The sequence below is a fragment of the Choloepus didactylus genome, chromosome 1, assembly GCF_015220235.1.
Source record: "Choloepus didactylus isolate mChoDid1 chromosome 1, mChoDid1.pri, whole genome shotgun sequence".
NCBI classification, from domain to species: Eukaryota; Metazoa; Chordata; class Mammalia; order Pilosa; family Megalonychidae; genus Choloepus; species Choloepus didactylus.
Window position 1 is genome coordinate 158,031,701 of NC_051307.1, and position 18,281 is coordinate 158,049,981.

Consider the following 18,281-nt stretch of genomic DNA (forward strand, 5'->3'; position numbering starts at 1 on the left):
TAATGTTGTTATAAAATTCGAGACACAAAAGTGCTTTGTAGACAATCCTATAAAAATGACAATATGTTCATGATGAGGAAAATTTGTTTTCCCAAAATTAAATAAGTCAACTTTCAGGACATGTATATCTTTTATTAAGACTATATAGGAGAACTGAGGCACACAGGGGCCAAACAATATGCTTACAGTAGAACCCAAAAGCTGAGCACTGAGTCTTCGAGGTCTAAGGTCAATAGAAAACTGGGTCAAAATAGCAAGATTTTTAAAGAAGAAAATTCCAGACATCTCAAATAACACATTCTTTAGTTCTAACTTTGATAATAGCTTTATTCTCTTTGTAAATAATAACATATACAGAAAAGTGAAATGTACCATTAAAGCCCAAATTCCATTCACTCGTAAAGCAGGATTTTCACTCTGGGTTAATCCACACAGTAGTTCTACAGCTCCTGATTCTAAAATTGGCTGTGATTGAAAGGGGAAAAAAAAACACAGCTTTAAAGTCAGGTTTGTGAACTAAATGTGTACAGACCCTGTTATACCTCCTATGATTTCTCCCCCACTCTTAATCCTTTTCAAGTTCCTTTCACAAAGCAGGGAGTAAGGTGGCCATAAAAATGACTTTGAAAAAGGCAGACAATTATTCTCCCACAAATCAAAAAAACAAAACTAATAATATCTGTCATTTATTTTTTCTTTCTAGTCCTGGAGCACTCAGGGCATAACATGTCTAGGAGGTATTTCACACATACCCTCATGATTCCATTCGCTAGCTCCCCACTCTTATCCTCACTATCCTCTAAGACTCCGTTACTCCCTGCTTTGTGTATGAATGTATCCCATGTATTGTTTCCAAGCTGTGATTATGAAGCAATGTGGTTGGTTTAGGAAAGATATATAATGGAACCTAGATATCCAAACCATCCTCCAAAGTTGTCACCTTGTTATCTTATTCCAAACATGCTGCAGAATTCATCTTTTAGAACTTCTTTAAGGACTACTTTACCAACCATACAAGCTAAAAATCTTGTACTTCTCCAGTCAAGCCACATTTCTTACCTGAAATAGCATGCTTTAGCCTGACCAATTATTTTATGTATTATACCTGGCTAAAATGGGTTTTGGCATTTCCAAAAAGGCAAACCACAGAGGACCACGATTTATCATCACTGAGGAATCCTTAAAGGCCATCCCTCAATTAGATTCTAGAAATGTCTTAAGCAATTCAGATGTATATACCTAGTAAAAGGACAGTGCCTTTCAAGGTGACATTTTTGAAGAGGATTACAGATTTCTCTACTTGTACAAATTGTGACTTTTTTTAAAAACACTTTTTAGTGTGAGGTAATTTTAAACATACAGAAAAGTTGCAAGAACAACACAAAGAACTCCCATAAGTCCTTTCCACAGATTCACCAATTTTTAACATTTTGCCATATTTGCTTAACGATAATGTTTCTTACTGTAAATACCCATACCCAGATCATTTATCTTTTCTGAACCAAGCCCCTTTACTGTAAATACTTCAATGTGTATTTTCTAAGAAGATATTCTTTTATATAACCATAATATGGTTAACAAATTCAGAAAAGTTAATATTAAAACAATATACTTTTATCCATTCAACCATCCATATTCCAATTTTGTCAACTGGCCCAACAATGTTCTTAAAGCATTTCCTCCTCTTCCTGTTCAGGATCCAGTTTATTTTTAACATAAAAGCCACTCATATTACTGTTCAGTTGCCTCTCATGTGAATTCCTATGCTTGAGCTTTCACTCTATTTTCTAACCAAACCCTAAACATTCTGAAGATAGCTCTGAAGCAACATGTGAGTTATCCATAAGAGCTGTTCAGGATGATTAATGTTGTTGTCCTGACTGCAACCAGATCGCTCTCACACCAACATCCCACTGCCAGGGCAGAGGAGAACAGACGGAGGCTATGGTATTCTTTCTTGCCTTTCCCTTCCTTCAGGGTAACTACCAGTCTCTTCCTATTTGTTTCAAGACTTCCGCTTGTTGAATAACTGGTCTTTGAACCTCCATCTTGTTATTACTGCTTTCCTAATTACCAGCCAGAAGCCTGCAGGTCTTATAATGAAGAAAATAAATTCAACAAAAATAGGACTACTAAGTGTACAATTAAGGATAGTGTCTAAATCACAGTTCACAGTTGCGCGGACTGGAGATATTATAACAAAATAAAACTCTTGAAGGTTTTTCCCCCTCCTTTAAATAAAGTTTATTTTAGTTTACCTTATTCTAAAAATAATACATAATTTATAAAATACAAAAAAAAAAGAAGAAAAAACATATCTCCACATCCAATCTCTTCCCAAACAACTACCATTAACTTCACAAAGATTATTTTCCATTGTCAGCAGTGATATTCCTTCAAATGACTTATAATTCCGGTTTACAAAATTGAGTCTTAATTTACTCTTTAGTAAATATAGTTTGAAAATAGTCAGTTACTTTTGTGATTAGTTCTTACATTTGCAGTTTTGGGAAGTTCAGACTGAATATAAATGAGTATATTTTAAATATGCTGAATATGCTAACAAGAATAAAAGGAATAACAGGAAATGATAACTATATTTAAAATATGAATTATTTATTTTGCTCAAAAAAAGTTTAAAGAATTTAGAAGTTGTTTTTAAACCCAAACCACAAATTTCAATGATAACTGCTACAAAAATTAGTTGAGAAAGCTCCAGTTGGACCAAGCAAGGTCTAGGAAGAGAAAAATCAATACTAACCTCTTTACTTGGAGAAAATTCAAGAAGCAAATTACAAAGCATAGAAGATGCAACTACCAGGATTTCATCTGGTGCATTCTGTAAAACCTATGGAATTTAAAAAGGGATATTATCAATGGTTTGTACCCACGGAGGTAAGACCGTTAAGAATAAATGAGAACAAAAACAATTTATCTTTCTACCTGATTTCTCATATTGGAAAGATGATTAGGAAAGGTTTACATTATACAGTGCCAAGCTTTACCTAGTGCTTTAATTATGATTGATCAGGCCCCTCACATCTATTTTGCTAGAGAAGCTGCAGTCCCACTTACAACATGGGGAGTTCACCACAGGGAGAAGGGAACAGACTCAATTCAGGGAGTGGGTGCTCTACATGAAAAGTTTGAAGACCACAGGACTGCTTTGGGGCAAGTTAGATCTTTCTCCTCCATCAAATCAGACAACTTATAAAACCAAAGAATCACCCTAAGAGCCTAAGACTTTTTGATATGTCTCTAGAAGGGCTTGTCTGAACAGGCAGGGGAATGTGGGGGGCTGGTACTTAAGGTTTGAATCATATAGCTCTGGCTGCAACCCTGGCTCTCCCACTTAGAAAATGTGTAAACTTGGGCACATTTTAAAAATTCTCTGAGTCTGTTTTTTTTTTTTTTTTTTTTTTATTCTATAAACTGAGACAACAGATAACACCTCCCTGATTGGACTATTTAGGGATTAAAAGTGATATGATAAATAATAAGGGAAGCAGCATAACATGAAGGTTAGCAAAACAGATTGCTTGGATTCAAATTTCAGCTTACCCACTAAATAGTTATATGAATTCTGAGGCTGTAAAATGGGGATAATAATAGTACCTACTTCATCGGCTTCTTGTGAGAATTAAATAAGTTTATACATGAAAATTTAGAACAGCAGCTGGCACACAGTATTATAATTATTGTCATAATTGTTGTTACCAGGCACAGTATCAGGCACATCATAGCACACAGTAAACTAACTGAGAATGGACTTGCAATAAACTCAGAAAGCAGCACAGCATGATGTGTTAGTTATTAGCTATTATCAGAACGTGCTTTTTCCAGATTCTAAGAAAAGGCTTCATAAACACCACTACTTATCTGCAATAACCACTCAATTAAATGATCTGCATTTGGGATCAGATGAAGCTCAGGCTTATGATCCCAAAAGGAGTCCTAGGAGCTCTAGTTATGCAAATTGGAAATAGATAATTACACACAAAAAATTCCACAGTTAAATATATTATGTTTTCCTCAGACAAATCAACTCTGAAATTCCCAAATTAAGAACAAGCAAGAATTATATACAAAGTGGAAGCAGCGCTTCCAAGATTTTTTGTTTTAAGTCTATCAATTGTGTGGTGCCTTCCTGTCAGAAGTCATTCTACCCTTCTCTGGATCATTGTGATCTCTCTTGACCCTTATTGCTGTCCACACTATACAAATTCATTATTCAGCCATGACTCGCACCCCTTCTATTAACAGACTGAAGCTCTTTGAGGGCATAATCTATTTATTGTTTTATAAAGATTAATTTGTTTTTATCAAGTTTTATTCTCAAATTAGATAACAATTAAATAAACTAAAAACAGATGAGATTCTATGGACTTTAAAAAAGCATTCACTCACCAGTGTAACATACAACATGTGAAATTCAGAAATCAACATCTGACTCCAAACAATTCAACTTTCACCAAAATCGGAACAAAGAATAATCACAAATAACATTCTGAATTTAAAATCAAATGCCTAGTTTCCTGTTGTTTGCTAACCAACAGTTAAAAATATGGAAAAGCAAAAAATCAATAGGTATGCAAATGGCCTCTGAGCTATGAGGAACCAAGAAGTATCCTAAGTGAGGGTTACTTCCAAGCTTTTAATCCTACACTTGAAACACACAACAAAATAGTTGTTTGATAGTAAGCATACCCGCATGTACCAAAGTGCACCCTTCTAAATTGCTCACCAGAACTTTCCCCAAGATAGAACTAGTTAGAAACCATGTGTTGCTTCATTCCTGATTTGTAGATAGAGGAGTGCTGACCTGAGCAGAGAAAATGACTCCTGATGAAACTGGAATTATTTCAGGAAACAGGAAGCACTTAAAAAATTTTTGAATGTATAGAATCGATAAATCAAGATCAAGCTGCTATGGTATGTGCTAAGCACAAGGAAGAACAGCAACAGGAAAAGAAAATATCACTTAACTAAAGAGAATCTTGAAAAATTCAGGAATGCCAAATCTGGACTCAAGGGTTTTGAATAAGAGATTGTGGACTTGAAATGGCCTTTGATGGTGGGAACTGGCACACTCCCTGAGCAAGTGTTTTACCAGTATGGAAAGGTACTGATATTGTACCTGGAGAATGGGGAGGTGGATAAATCACTTTTCTGAATTTGGGGTTCTTAATGGAGTTCAGGAAACAAAAGGATAGTGAGGAATGAGGAAGATTCAAAAGAGCTGACATATGCCTAAAGGGTGAAATAGAGTGAAACTTCAGGTGGTCTGTCAATACATGGAGATGGGTCAAGTTGGAGGCCAAAGACTGCTTGGTCAATTCCACTGTGAAGAGAAAGAAATTAAAGGCACTTGTACTGTTCTGTTAAGTCTCACATGGCCATGTCTTGATGTTCTTTTAGGCCAGAAGTCTTGATGCCCTTCTGACAGCAACTAATAGCCAATCATATACCTAATCTTGTCATTCCTTCCACTGAAGTATCTCTCCAGGGGTGGAAATCTCTTTCCTAACCCACTGCTACCACCTTAATCCAGGATTTAAACACCCCAATCATGTATCTGCTATGAGACGAACCTTCACATGAGATGAATCAATCCCAGTTTGTCAGTTCCCCCAAAGCCTATGGCATTGGTCCAACTTTCCCACCTGGTCCTTACCTGGCCAACAGTGTCCCACCCTTCTACTTACGCTCACCATTTCCTACAGATACCATACAAATGTTTCCACTGTTACCCTCTCTGGAACACCTTCTTGCTTTCCTTCAAAGCCCACTTCATATTCTTCCTGCCTGAAACTTCCCCTTGACTAAACTACTTCTGCCAAAATGAACACTCCTACTCTAACCTGAAGCTTTAAGTTGAGGGCAAGAGCTGTACTGTAGTACAATTTCTTTGTAGCCTCACTGAGCCTGGAGGTTTTGCTTAACACTTAGCAGGTACTCAAAAACAAAACTACAAAAAACACATAAAACCTAAGTAAACAAAATATCATGCTGGCTAAATGAAAGGTGTGAGACCACCTTAAAAAAAAAATCAAGCTAACTTGTGGTGCTGTGTGATACATTAGGTGATAAGATTATTACCAGCAACCTGATATATGCTCTAAATTTCAGTTCAGATTCATTGGGGGGGGGGGGGCAGCTCAAGAGAAGACCAAAGAAGAAGAGAAGATCTCAGACTCCAAAAAATTATTTTGGAGTAGAGAAGCAAGAAGTAACCAAAGTTAAAGATAGTTGTCTCAAAAACTGTCCAGTAATCTCCAAACAAGTAAAAACAAACAAACAGGTTATACCTGTAAATGGCTGATTTATTCCTTTTTATAACTAAAGGTTACAAAGGTTAATGCTGCATAAATAACAACATGAAGACAACAGACTCTGGACATAAGTCTGAAGTGTGATACTAGCCACATAAAGAGTAACTAAAGCTTCATTTAATAAAAAGAGACCAGACATGTACTTCCCCCTCACACATGTGATGCTGACCTCAGAAACGCATTCTGCCAATTTGCAGATTTGCAGATGTCTAGAACATCAGACATTAGGAGGAAAAATATTCAAAATGATTTATACAAAAATCAAACATATTCCTAGAGCCAGGGAGCACTCTCAACTATCTCAGCTCACTAAAGGCTCTCTGGCTATGGGTGTCACCTGCTGGCCCTATCTTACCTTCATTAAAGGTTTCCAAACTGCATGATCCTGGAAACTGGTTCGAAGCTGCTGCACAGATCTGGATAAACTGTGCAAACATCTACAAAGAATAATCAAAATTAGCTTCACAAGAAGCTGAAACTTTATCTTTTCAAATACTAACTGCTTGGCACATCATAATGACTAATATACACATCAGCTATATCTAGACATCATTTATTTCACTACTTCAAAACCCTTCATGGGCTTTTGAGGCTAGGTTTAGGTTCTCTGTCAAATCATGTTACACACTGTATGAATTCATGTGAGCACACTTTCAAGTAACATTTGGATTCTGAGCTTACTCGGTGAAGGTCTGGAAAGGATATGGGTTAAACACACGCAAAGATTTTTTATTCAGACCATTTAAAGCTCATACCTGACGGCAGCTAAGCGCACCTTGACACTAGACTCAGACAAGCCAGTCACAATTCGGTCCATCATATTTTCAGTCTCAATGATCTGGAGAAAAAGGTTAATGCTGCATAAATAACAACATGAAGATGACAGACTTTACTGCTTGTAAAAGCAAGTATGTTAATATCCATTAAAAGTTTAATGTTGTTTTGACAAGCTCTTTACCTCTGGAACAATGATCTTGAGGTCATTGTTCAGAAAAGAGTAACTAAAGCTTCATTTAATAAAAGGAGACCAGACATGTACCTATCAGAAAGGTAGATCTACCCCACTAAGGATTTGTCAAACTGAATGATAGGTGTAAGGGGCAGGTTATGTTTTGTTGTGGGTGTGTTTTTTAAAGACATTTAAAACAATAATTAAATGGCATATATATTGCACATATTTTGCATAAACAGACTTGAGAAAAAGTAAGTTAGTCTCCCTGTCAGAGACTAGAAAAACCACAGTACACACTCAGTTCTCATGAAATGAAATTTGTGGGTTTCTGACAGAGCCATGCTATGGCTACTTTCTTACCAAGCAAATGGAAACTAAACATTTAAAAAGTAACCCTTGCCTTCTTTCACTGTAGCACCAAGCCTTGCTACATGTAATCACTATAATAAAGCAGCTTTTTTAAAACCTAAAAACAAAGTATCCTGCAATTTTCCTGCATTAAGGAATCTATAGATACAAATAAATAGTGTATGGAAAAGATCAAGTTTAACTTGTGTGGTTCTAAGGAAAAGCAGCCTTTTTGTATTAGTATAAAATGATAATGCAACCAAAACACCAATGTTAGCAAAAAAAAGGTATAATTGTTGAGCACTTCTACGTGCCAGGCATTGTGCTAAGCATGTTACATATCTCATTTAACCCTCACCTCTTTAAGGATTATGATTATTCCCATAATCATTGGAAATTAAAGTTTCTAGACAATACAGAGCTTGTCTGGGATCAAAGAGCTGAGACTAGAACCCAGGCATCTGATTTGAGAGTCCATATGCTTAGTAACCCTTATAACACAGCCCTGCTTAGAGAAGCTGTCCTGTGCTTTTGTGGTAGTTTACTTCGTGGCCAACTCATTAACAGGACACATTACTTCACCTGGGAGAACACCTGGATCAATGAATATTAATCCTGGATGCACAGAAGAATTACCTGGGGGAGCTTTAAAAACTCATGTCCAGGCCATACCACAGACGGATTAAAACAGATTCTCTGGGGTGGGTCCCAGGCACCTGTCTTTTTCAAAGCTCCCCACATATGTCCGCTGTGCACACAACATGGAGGATCACTGACCTAAACTAAAGTTGGAGGATTCAGAAACCTGACCTCAGAATAGGAAGCGGTGGGAAATCTCAGATGTTCAAGGCACACAGGAAAAATTCTTTAGTAATAGTTGAAATTAACAGTGACTGGGGAGAAGACTATCAACCATTAAGAATGGCAAACCACACTTTCGCTGTATGTCAGGAATGGTAATTTTTGTGTGGTGTTTTGCAGTTTACAAAGTAGCCAAAGAAGACACTGATCTACTCCCCAGCTCAAAGCAAACACTATCTCACCCTTTTGTGTACCCACTCCTGTCCTTGTGATCACTGGGCCCCCCCCCCCAACTCCTTCCTCTTCTATCTACACCTTCTTTTTGACCCTCATATACCCTTTTCCTACCTAGATGCCTTGCTCAGACACTCCACTTAATCAATAGATTCCCTTTCCTCATTACCCTCCCACCACTCACCACAGTTCCTGCTCCAGATCCCAAAGTACTGATGTCACAGTATAAAAATCACCCAATCTGGCTGACTGTTATCCCACCTCAGTGGGACCCCCACTACTACTCCATCAGCTCCAGGAGATTCCCATATTCCCCCTGCTGCCTACTTCAAATTCTTCCTACTTCCTTTACACCATCATCTCCTTGTGCCCACCTCATCTTTGCAGGGACATTGCTTCATTCCTGGGGTACAAGTTGGCTCAACTTCCCTCTTCTCATTAAAATGTCTCCATACTTTCACTTTTCCTCTTTTTCTTCACTCCTGTTTCGATGAAATTACATACTTTGAGCTCAAGCCCTTCCACCTTGGTCCAAAATCTACCTCTCCATATTTCTTTGTTGCATCTTCATTCTGCCGAACCCCACAGGACGTTCCCCTCAGCCTGCTCCACCTCCAGACTCTCACTTCTATTTAGAAGACAATTTACAAATGAGTTCCACACCCACAGGACTAGGGGTAAGGGCGTGGAACACGTCTTTGTAAGGGGCATGATTCAATCCATAACACACACTAATAGTTATTTGTATCAAAATTTTTATTTACGAACCACTTTAATAAAAATTTCAAATAAAAAAAATAAGACTTAAGTGCCCAAGCCTTATTCTCTTCAAGACACAGTCTTCTCTCCCCTTCCTTTCCTTAAATGGACACGTGTCCATCTCTCCCTCTATGACTGACAGTGTTGTGACTTCAAAATCAGCTTGATGTGGATAATTCTCTAACCTATAATTCTGTCCCAGAGCTCTTTCCTGACCCCTAGCTCCAAAATTTCAAATCTCTGGTAAACACAACCTGAACGTTTGGTGGAACTTCTAACTCATTACGTTTCACACTGGGTTTATCTTCCCCCATCCCACCCCACCCCAAAACCTGCTCTTCCTCTGTATCTGTCTTGTCTGTCTCTGCTAATGAGGTTACCAATCTCCCAGCCACCCAGGCACTAAACTGGTATTAATTCTGACTGACTCTACCTCCCTCAACATCTAGTAAAGTGCCTTTGCGTTATACCTTCTATGCATTCTACCACCATGCTCATATTGTTAACTTGTTAGGACTTCATTATTATTTCCTTGGGTGGGGGTGGGGGGGTGTCATAGTAGTATCTCTTCCAAGTTCTCTAATTTTTTTATGCTATAGCAATTGCCAAAGACCAGCCCTTGAAAAAGACTTCAGAGTCACTTCTTGAAACAGACAAGGCCAAATTAGGACATTCAGAATAGGAAAGAAACTAAAACCTGGGGCAAAAGTCTCAGGCATTAGAAGGCTAGATGCTGATGCCTGAAAGCTCCTGATAATTTCCTTGGAAATTATTTTTATATTAGGATGGAGCACTGATAACCTGGAAGTAACAGTTGTCTGTATTGGGCAGTTACATTATCAGAGAATAAGGTGGTGGTGGTAGGGAGACATATGATTATTCTTTGAAAAGAATGGAGAAATACCAATAATTCTTGGGAAACCTGGACATGGACAAGACTTGATCGAGGCTTCTGGACAATGTCTACTTGCCACAATCAACCAAATATGTAAAGCTACCAAAGGACATGATAGATACAATAATCATAAAGGAATCTGATAAAGTATGTCTTGGTATAGTCATAGGTCACAAAATCCCTGAAATTGCTTAGTACCATGAAAAATCCTAATTTTATACTAGAGATGGTTCAGAAAACTCCACAAGTTTAATATGGGCTGAAGTCCAGATTATGGCTTCTTCCCAAACCTAATAAGGCTAGCAATTAGACAACCCAGGGAGAGGGTATAGGGTGGTGATTAGTCAACCTAGTGGGTAAAGCAGTGGAATGGAATGTTATGGAGTTGCTGCATAATTTTGAGCAACTCACTTTCTCTCCCTGGGTCCTCGGTAAAATGAGGGGATGTATCAATGACAATTTTTACCTCCAATTCTTTGCAATCAGCAGGTGAACAAAAATCATGTTAGTGTGTCTGGGCAAAACTATCATGTTATTCAGAAGCAACATGGGAAACCAGGTAGGTCAGAAGAGACTGGAAATAGTGTGAGTCTAGTTAGGGTATCCAAATCAGGGAAATTCAGCAAATACTTGAGTGCCAACTGAGGGCCAGGCATGCTTTTAAAACTTAAAGATACAATGATGAGTAAGAAAGAGCTCTTGCTCCCACCAAACTTACATTGCTGAATAAGCAAGTGCAATGACATATATAACGAGGGCTCTAGCACTTGATTCTAAGGCAGCACACAGCAAGAACACCTGAGGAATGACAGGGGCCAGGGGCTCAAGACAGACAGAATGAAATAAATATATATGAAGGGAAAACATCCATTCTCAAGAATGGGCATTTTACTATCTGTTGGAAATTGGCCATCAATTACCTTCCCAGAGAATATTAAGGGCTCAAGCCAGGAAGTAGTAGTAGAACTATGTTAGTGCCCATCACTATAACACTAGAACATAGCTTCATGCTTTCTTCTAAGTTTCCTTTGGGGTGTGTGGTGCTTGATACTTTGGGGATGGAGTCAGGATATAAAAAACTAAGGTTATTTGGAGATATTTTCCCTTCCCGCATAGATTGATCCTTCTTTGGCCTAATGGTCTGTCAGAACTGCTGCAGCAGAAAGCCTATATTTATAAATAAACTTGTTATGAAGAGACTTCAGTAACCCCACTAGAGTTCCAGAAAGCACACTACTTGACTGTCTGCCTACCTTTCCATCAGGATATTAATCTGGGGATGAGAGAGTGAAAACAACGTAAAATTAGAATGTGAACTGAAGATTCCAATCCAAAAGGGCAACCTGAGAGGCCATGTGAATCAGCGACGTGATCTGAGGTTTTACAGCTTTAAGGAGATTGAGATAATCTGCAGAGATAAAGGGGGTGGTACAGTGAGAACACCGACCAAAAATGGGGATAAAAAGGTGATTACAAGACAGAAAGGTATGGAATCAAATCCAGAGAGATTTCTCAGGTCAATAGGGAAGGAGATGGCAGTCACTGCTGCCACAGGCTTTGATTAGTAAAATCTCAAACAAGGCCCCAGATAGCTTTCCAGACATGGGGTCAGAAAGCCAAGAGCAATAAAACATGTTCACCATGGTGCCTTTCCAGGACTCCAGTACCATGCTGCAAAACCTTGACAATGATGGAGAGTGCCAAATCCTAAGGGCATCTTTAAAGACCTTCCAGTATGTAAGAGCAATGTCCAGTGGAACTGGAAGAGGTTCTCCCTCATGGTTCTTGTTGGAGATTCCTTAGCCCCAGCCCGGCAAATATGGTCTGAGGCCTAGCTGGCTGGATCTGTCAGAAAAGGCAAGTACCATCTGTTTACACAGACATTACGCTCAGCCAGGAGGCGTATCAGTAATAGATGGAACCCCTGGAGTAGAAACCATCTTTCTCTCTCTGTTCTAGTGGCCTTTTCTGCAAATTTAGCCAGAGTTAAACCACCTAAAAAAAAAAAAAAAAAAAAAAATGCTGCTTCCTATACTGACCAAGTTTGAGGATAATGGACTAGGTGTAGTGCACCTCCCTACCAGTGCATGACTACATGCTGTTTCTAAGCTTTTTGTCTCTGACATAACAGTTTTTGCAGGGGTGGATGCAGATCTACTGGATCTAAGCAGAAAAGGCATTAGATCCAGAAAAGCTAATTAAAGCAACCAAGCACAGTACACCACAAGGAGGTCCAGAAGAGTAGGTCTGGCAAGAAAAAGAAAAAAAAGAACCTACAACAGAGACAGAACCTGTTGTGTGTAGAGGGCAACACTTTAGTCTCAGTAACAGTTGATACAGATGAGCCCCAGGGTACAAACACAAACATTTCCTACTAGACGACACTTACTTGAGGTCCAAACTTTAATCTTACTTGTCTTTATTTTAAGAGATGAGTACTCTGAACACAAGGTCCAATGTCAATGCAATCAAGAGACTGGTCTTAAGGGGCTGGGGAGAAGAGTGGGGTTATGAAGTAATAAGGTAGACACTAGAGTGAGATAAACATGTACAATCACAAACTGAATAGAACCAGCAGGAACCTGGGAACAGATCCAATCCCAAAGATGGAAAAAACCAAACTTCTCCTAGGTTTTAGTTAGTGTTCATAATAATTTTGCCATAGAATACCTAACTAGAGGACATGATGCCATGCACATTGTGGAAATGCTTGAGTATGTAATATTTATAATTTCTGAGTGCATCCTTATACTATGTCCCCTTTATTAAAAAAAACAGCAAAATCAACAGAAAAAAAAAATAACAAAAAGCAGTGCATGGTCTTCCATGAATCAAGCAAGGGCAGCAACAGTACTTGCTCCCCAAACAGGTTTAGTTGGGAAATCAATCTTCTCTCTGCATTGTTTTTGTGTGGAATTAAGGGCAGCAGACATAACTATATGAAAGAATGAAACATTTTTATGGCCATTAATTTTTGAGTTGAGTAATATTAAAATCAGAAGGGGTCTTAGAAATTGTCTCATTTAACTTCCTCAGTCTTCAATGAGGACTCTTGAAGTTAACTGGCCCAGGTTCTCTAGGCAAACTGGGGTAGAGCTGGGCTTCCCTTGGATTTTTGTACTTTCAGTGTAGGATCCTTTTCTTCTCACTGTATTGTAAGGACAAAATTTTTGCTTAGCCTTAATAACAATTGAGATCTGACTTTGAAAACTTGGAAAGAATATGTTTAAAGTCATTACTGCTATGGGAACCCAGACTATATACCTACATCCTAAGCCAAAAAAGATTAGCACACTAGGCAAGAAATGTCATCATTAATAAACTAAACTGACAGGAAAAAAAAAATACAATTCACAAGGCCTCAAAGAGAGAAAATGACAAATCAATGGATTCAGCTTTGGTTGTGGTTGTTACAAATACCAAAAGTCAAAGGGGATGTAAGCCAATGAGGAAGACATAAGCCAAAAACAAAACAAAACAAAACAAAAAACGAAAACAAATAGAAAATGGGGCTAAAACCACAAAAGTGGGTTCCACTGACTTTTCAATTCAATTCCCTTAGGATCTGATCTCCATTCTAGAATCAGAATCTCACTTCAGCAGATAATAACTAAATGGAACTAACATTTCACCTATCTTCAAGTCACAAGCCCTATATATTCTGTTGAAAACTGCAGGCTTTCCAAACCATAGCCTTTTCTTTATAATATCTTTGCCCTTGTTCCTGATGTAAGACATTTTCTTCTGGTAAATATTTTCAAAATAAAGGGCAATTTCTACCAAAGGCTCTTTTATTCTAAAAGATATACAACTTCTCTTAGAATAGATTACTGATCAATGTACTATATTCTAGAGTCTCAGTAAGCATTTTACAAAGTATTTCTTTCATTGCTCCCACATTCATACCAAATTTCTCTAATTCCATGACCTTGCGTAAAGAGAACAATGCTTGGGGTACAGAAGGTAGGAAGAAATAAGTGTCTCCTCCTCTCAGCCACAGAACCGAAAGAAAAAACATCTGAAGAGTTGCTTGATAGGCAGGGTCTCTTTTTGGACGTCATCTCTCGAAGGCACTAAACTAAATCAACATCTAGCTTCTCTGGTGGGCCTGACTATGCTGTAAGCAGAACTTATGGGGGGGAGGACAACCCGGAGGGGTTCTTATGGTGGGCCCATTGTTAAACTTCCATATTTCATTCTTGCTTCTAATCCCCCAGAGACTGTTAACACCTTAAGTAGTACTTTGTCATTTCTACCTCACCACCTTCTAATTTCCTTAATATCTGGGAAACTTTCACTTATTGTTATATATTTAGAAGAAACACTTGAAGAAATTTTTTAACTTTTTTACTCTTTGGAAAACACAAAGTAGAAGCTCTCTCTTGGCTTGACTTCTTCCTCTAAATCCAAACGTATATACACACTGTATCAGAAATACATATAATGTCTAAAAGAGATCAATACTTCTATTAAAAAACATTTCTCTATGTGTAAGAGTATAATTTTCAAAGTTCAGTAATTAGCTTAATGGCAGAATAGAACCTAAACAGCCAGTGAATTATACTAGTTTATTTACCACATAAATAAAACCATTATAAATTAATATTCAAACAAGAGAACTAGAAACTTCTCCATCTACTCTTTTCCATCAGGGATGTAAATGATGCACCAATTGTGCAATACAAAGGTCCCACTCAGCTGTTAGTCCTCTATATACAAAGCCATGTGCTCAACAGTCTTCATTACCCTACAGGATAGCTGGCTGAATTTTAAGGTCCTGACATATAAAATTCACTCAATAAATAAAGTGGGAATCTACTATGTGCCACGTACTACTTTTATGGAACTTAGAGTCTAGTGACCAACATTATAGTTTGACAAGGGAGTAACTATTTAAAGAGAAGATCCAAGGATTTTAAAATATTGCCTCAAGTTTAAATCTACTCCATAAAGAAGCCGTCCACAAAATTAAATGCTGAAATTGTACCTCCGTCACATCCTTAACTCTGGATACTTCCTCTCTAGAACAGTAACTTACAGTGTAATCACAGGTAGACAGTGCTGTTATAAAAACATTTTCAATTGATGGATTATATGCAGAAGGAACACAGAGATCCCACATTCTGTAGGTCTAAACTTCTGAAACAACTGACTTTAATATTTTGTAAGGGGAGAAAGCTTTCAAATAAGTTTCTTTACAAGAAATGACTTTTCCAGACTCATTCATAATAGGCTATTTCAAATACAGTCATATGTAAATCATATCTGGGTATATCAATCATGGCAAAACTGGCTTTCAATGTAAACAAGACCTTTTGTACACACATGCAACCCTGGAATTATTACATGGTATTTAATGTCTCACTTCCCTACCTACTTTAAATTTTAAGCATCCACAAAGTATGCAACAATCTTCTGCTTCATTCCTGGGCACAAAGGTGGGTACATCATAAAAGCCAGAAGAATCAATGGATATATAAACACAATTAGAGCATTTCATTATTCACTTAGTACGAAAAGCCATGTAAGAGAAAAAGCACACTTTCTGAATCTGATGCCTCGCAATCAGTTAATATAAAACATTAAGTTATATATTAAGGTCTCTCAATTCATATTTTCTTTTTCACCTACTTCAAACTAATCAAACATTTTTATGTGAAATTTCTTGTCACCTTATATCATAATTGGACTGGTAACGCTATTTTTTACATGAGTAAAGCAATGAAATGGTTAACAGCACATTGGAGTCAGAGAGACTGGTAGAAGATCTAGGGTCTACACCACTTACTAGCTGGGTGACCTTTGTCAGATTACTACACCATCTGATCTGCAACACTTATTTTACAGGGTTGGATGAGGTTTAAGAGAGATAATGTGCTAATGCTCGGCACAGTGCCTAGTACATAAAGTGCTCAATAAATGACAGTAGTTATATTAAATTTGGTTTCCCAAACATATTATCTTTTAAGTATCTGAATTATATGTGTTTGCATACCACCTAACATAATGCTTTGTATTTAGCAAAAGCTTAATAGATATTTATTTAATAAAAGAACTGGATCTTTATCATTCTCTTTGGCATGGTGAAAAATCTTATCCAAGTAACTCTGCAAACAATACAAAGAATCCAATAACATTTCCTACCATAACAAAAAGCCACAACTATTTTCCCAATTTTTCTGGGATTTGTCACAAGCCAAATCATTCAGACAAGGCAACTGGCATGTAGGGAAGTATCCACTGACAATGTCATATCATCAACACCTGATAATACCGCTCTTTCAGAAAGCCAGACAACTGACCTCTTCCTTTTGTGCCTTTGGTAAGGCCCTATTTCTTTCCACAGTCCAGCATATAGAGGCAAGTGGAAAGTGTAGTTTTTCTCCAAGCTGGTTTATAGCAATTTCTAGTTAACTATGTACTATTAGCACAGGGTGGGCAAACTTTTTCTGTAAAGGGTCAGATAGTAAATATTTTAGCTTTGTGGACAAAGTGATTCTGTAGCAACTACTTGACTCTGCCTTTATAGTGCAAAACAGCCACAGACAAGACATATAGGAATGAACATGGCTGTGATCCAATAAAGCCTTATGGACACAAATTTGAAATTCATATACTTTTCATGTGTCAGGAAATCTTCTTCTTTTGATTTTTTTTTCCCTCAATCATTTAAAAATGTTAAAACCATTCTTAGCTCATGGGCTAAAATTATTACATCAGTAAGACAGGCCCACAGGCTACAGTTTGCTGACCCCTGTGACAGCATTTTAATCATAGGAAAGAGTATGATTTGTCCTCACAAACTCAGTTTTCTCAAGGTTCACTATTTCACAAATACTCAATCATTCCAAATATTTCATTCATTTCCAGATAAAGCATTCTTCAAAATCCAACTATGTCACATATTTTAGCTTTACGGATATAATAAGGATCATGTTAGCCATTTTCTTGGTTATAAAACATCAGGCTTGGTTATAGTTAGCTAGGTTATAAACAAACTAACAAAATAACCAACCTGTACTTCACATTTTAAAAAAAGAACCAGAAGTGAATTCAATGGTTTATCCAATTACAGCAGCACAAATAATAATATAACACTCAATATTATGATACCATTTAATTCAACTGTGAAATAAAAATTCATTATTTTATAAATACCTCTATTACGTATATAGCATTATCACTTCCAGGTTTGCTTCTTTCAGTATGCTGAAGGCCAAGGGTCTCAACACTGTGGGCAAGTGGCAAAACCTGGTCCTGTCATGGTTAATGCTTTAAAAATACTTACCGTCACGAACGACTGCTGCAGGGTTCATTTAAAATTCTTTGACAGGTTAGCTTTAAGAAGATAACTAACAATTTAACCACAGATTAAGTCAAGGAATTATGAATTTATTGCTATTCAGTAGCAGAGCCAAGTCCTGAGGGGTGCTACTTCTGTGGTGTCATGAAAAACCTCCACGTTTCAACATGCAGACCAAGGATTAGAAATATTCCTTGTATCTGCCTGATTTTATGACAGAGACAAACACAAAAGTTTAAAGCTGCGCCTTTTAAATGGCCGTTCAGAATTACTGAACTTTGAAAAACATGAAAAAACATAAGTTCATGGTACACTTATACTGTTATCCAGAAAACCAACTAGCAATAAAGTCAAGCTGTAACAAAAGATAAAAACCTTGAAAGTGAAATGCTTGGCAAGTTTTGGAGTGAGCAGAAAGATATTAAGAAAAACTGACCTAAATTTACAATATATTTTAAAATTTATAGCTTTAAAAAAGAAGAAAATTACTTTTTTCAAAATCTGAACATATATATTTGGGATATGATTTCAAATGAAAGATGACCCTTTGGAGAATGACAGGCATCTATGGATAGGAATACTTAGATAACCAGTTAGGCAGAATTTGGCCTCCTTATTTTTCTCAAGATATCTATTACCTACAACTTTACCAATTAT

General features: G+C 37.3%; 1 protein-coding gene across 3 annotated transcripts in view; it reads right to left on the minus strand.

The window, feature by feature from the left end:
- The window catches only part of ARMC8 (armadillo repeat containing 8), a 117,965-nt gene that overhangs the window by 38,757 nt on the left and 60,927 nt on the right, over positions 1–18,281 (minus strand). For 2 of the 3 annotated variants that reach the window (XM_037844224.1, XM_037844217.1), the window contains 4 exons: positions 7,088–7,170; positions 6,688–6,769; positions 2,762–2,848; positions 373–465 (listed from right to left, as the gene is read on the minus strand). In XM_037844224.1, coding sequence (XP_037700152.1) covers positions 373–465; positions 2,762–2,848; positions 6,688–6,769; positions 7,088–7,170 — 345 coding nt within the window. The remainder of the gene's footprint in view (positions 1–372; positions 466–2,761; positions 2,849–6,687; positions 6,770–7,087; positions 7,171–18,281) is intronic. The other variant, XM_037844234.1, reaches the window with a different exon arrangement.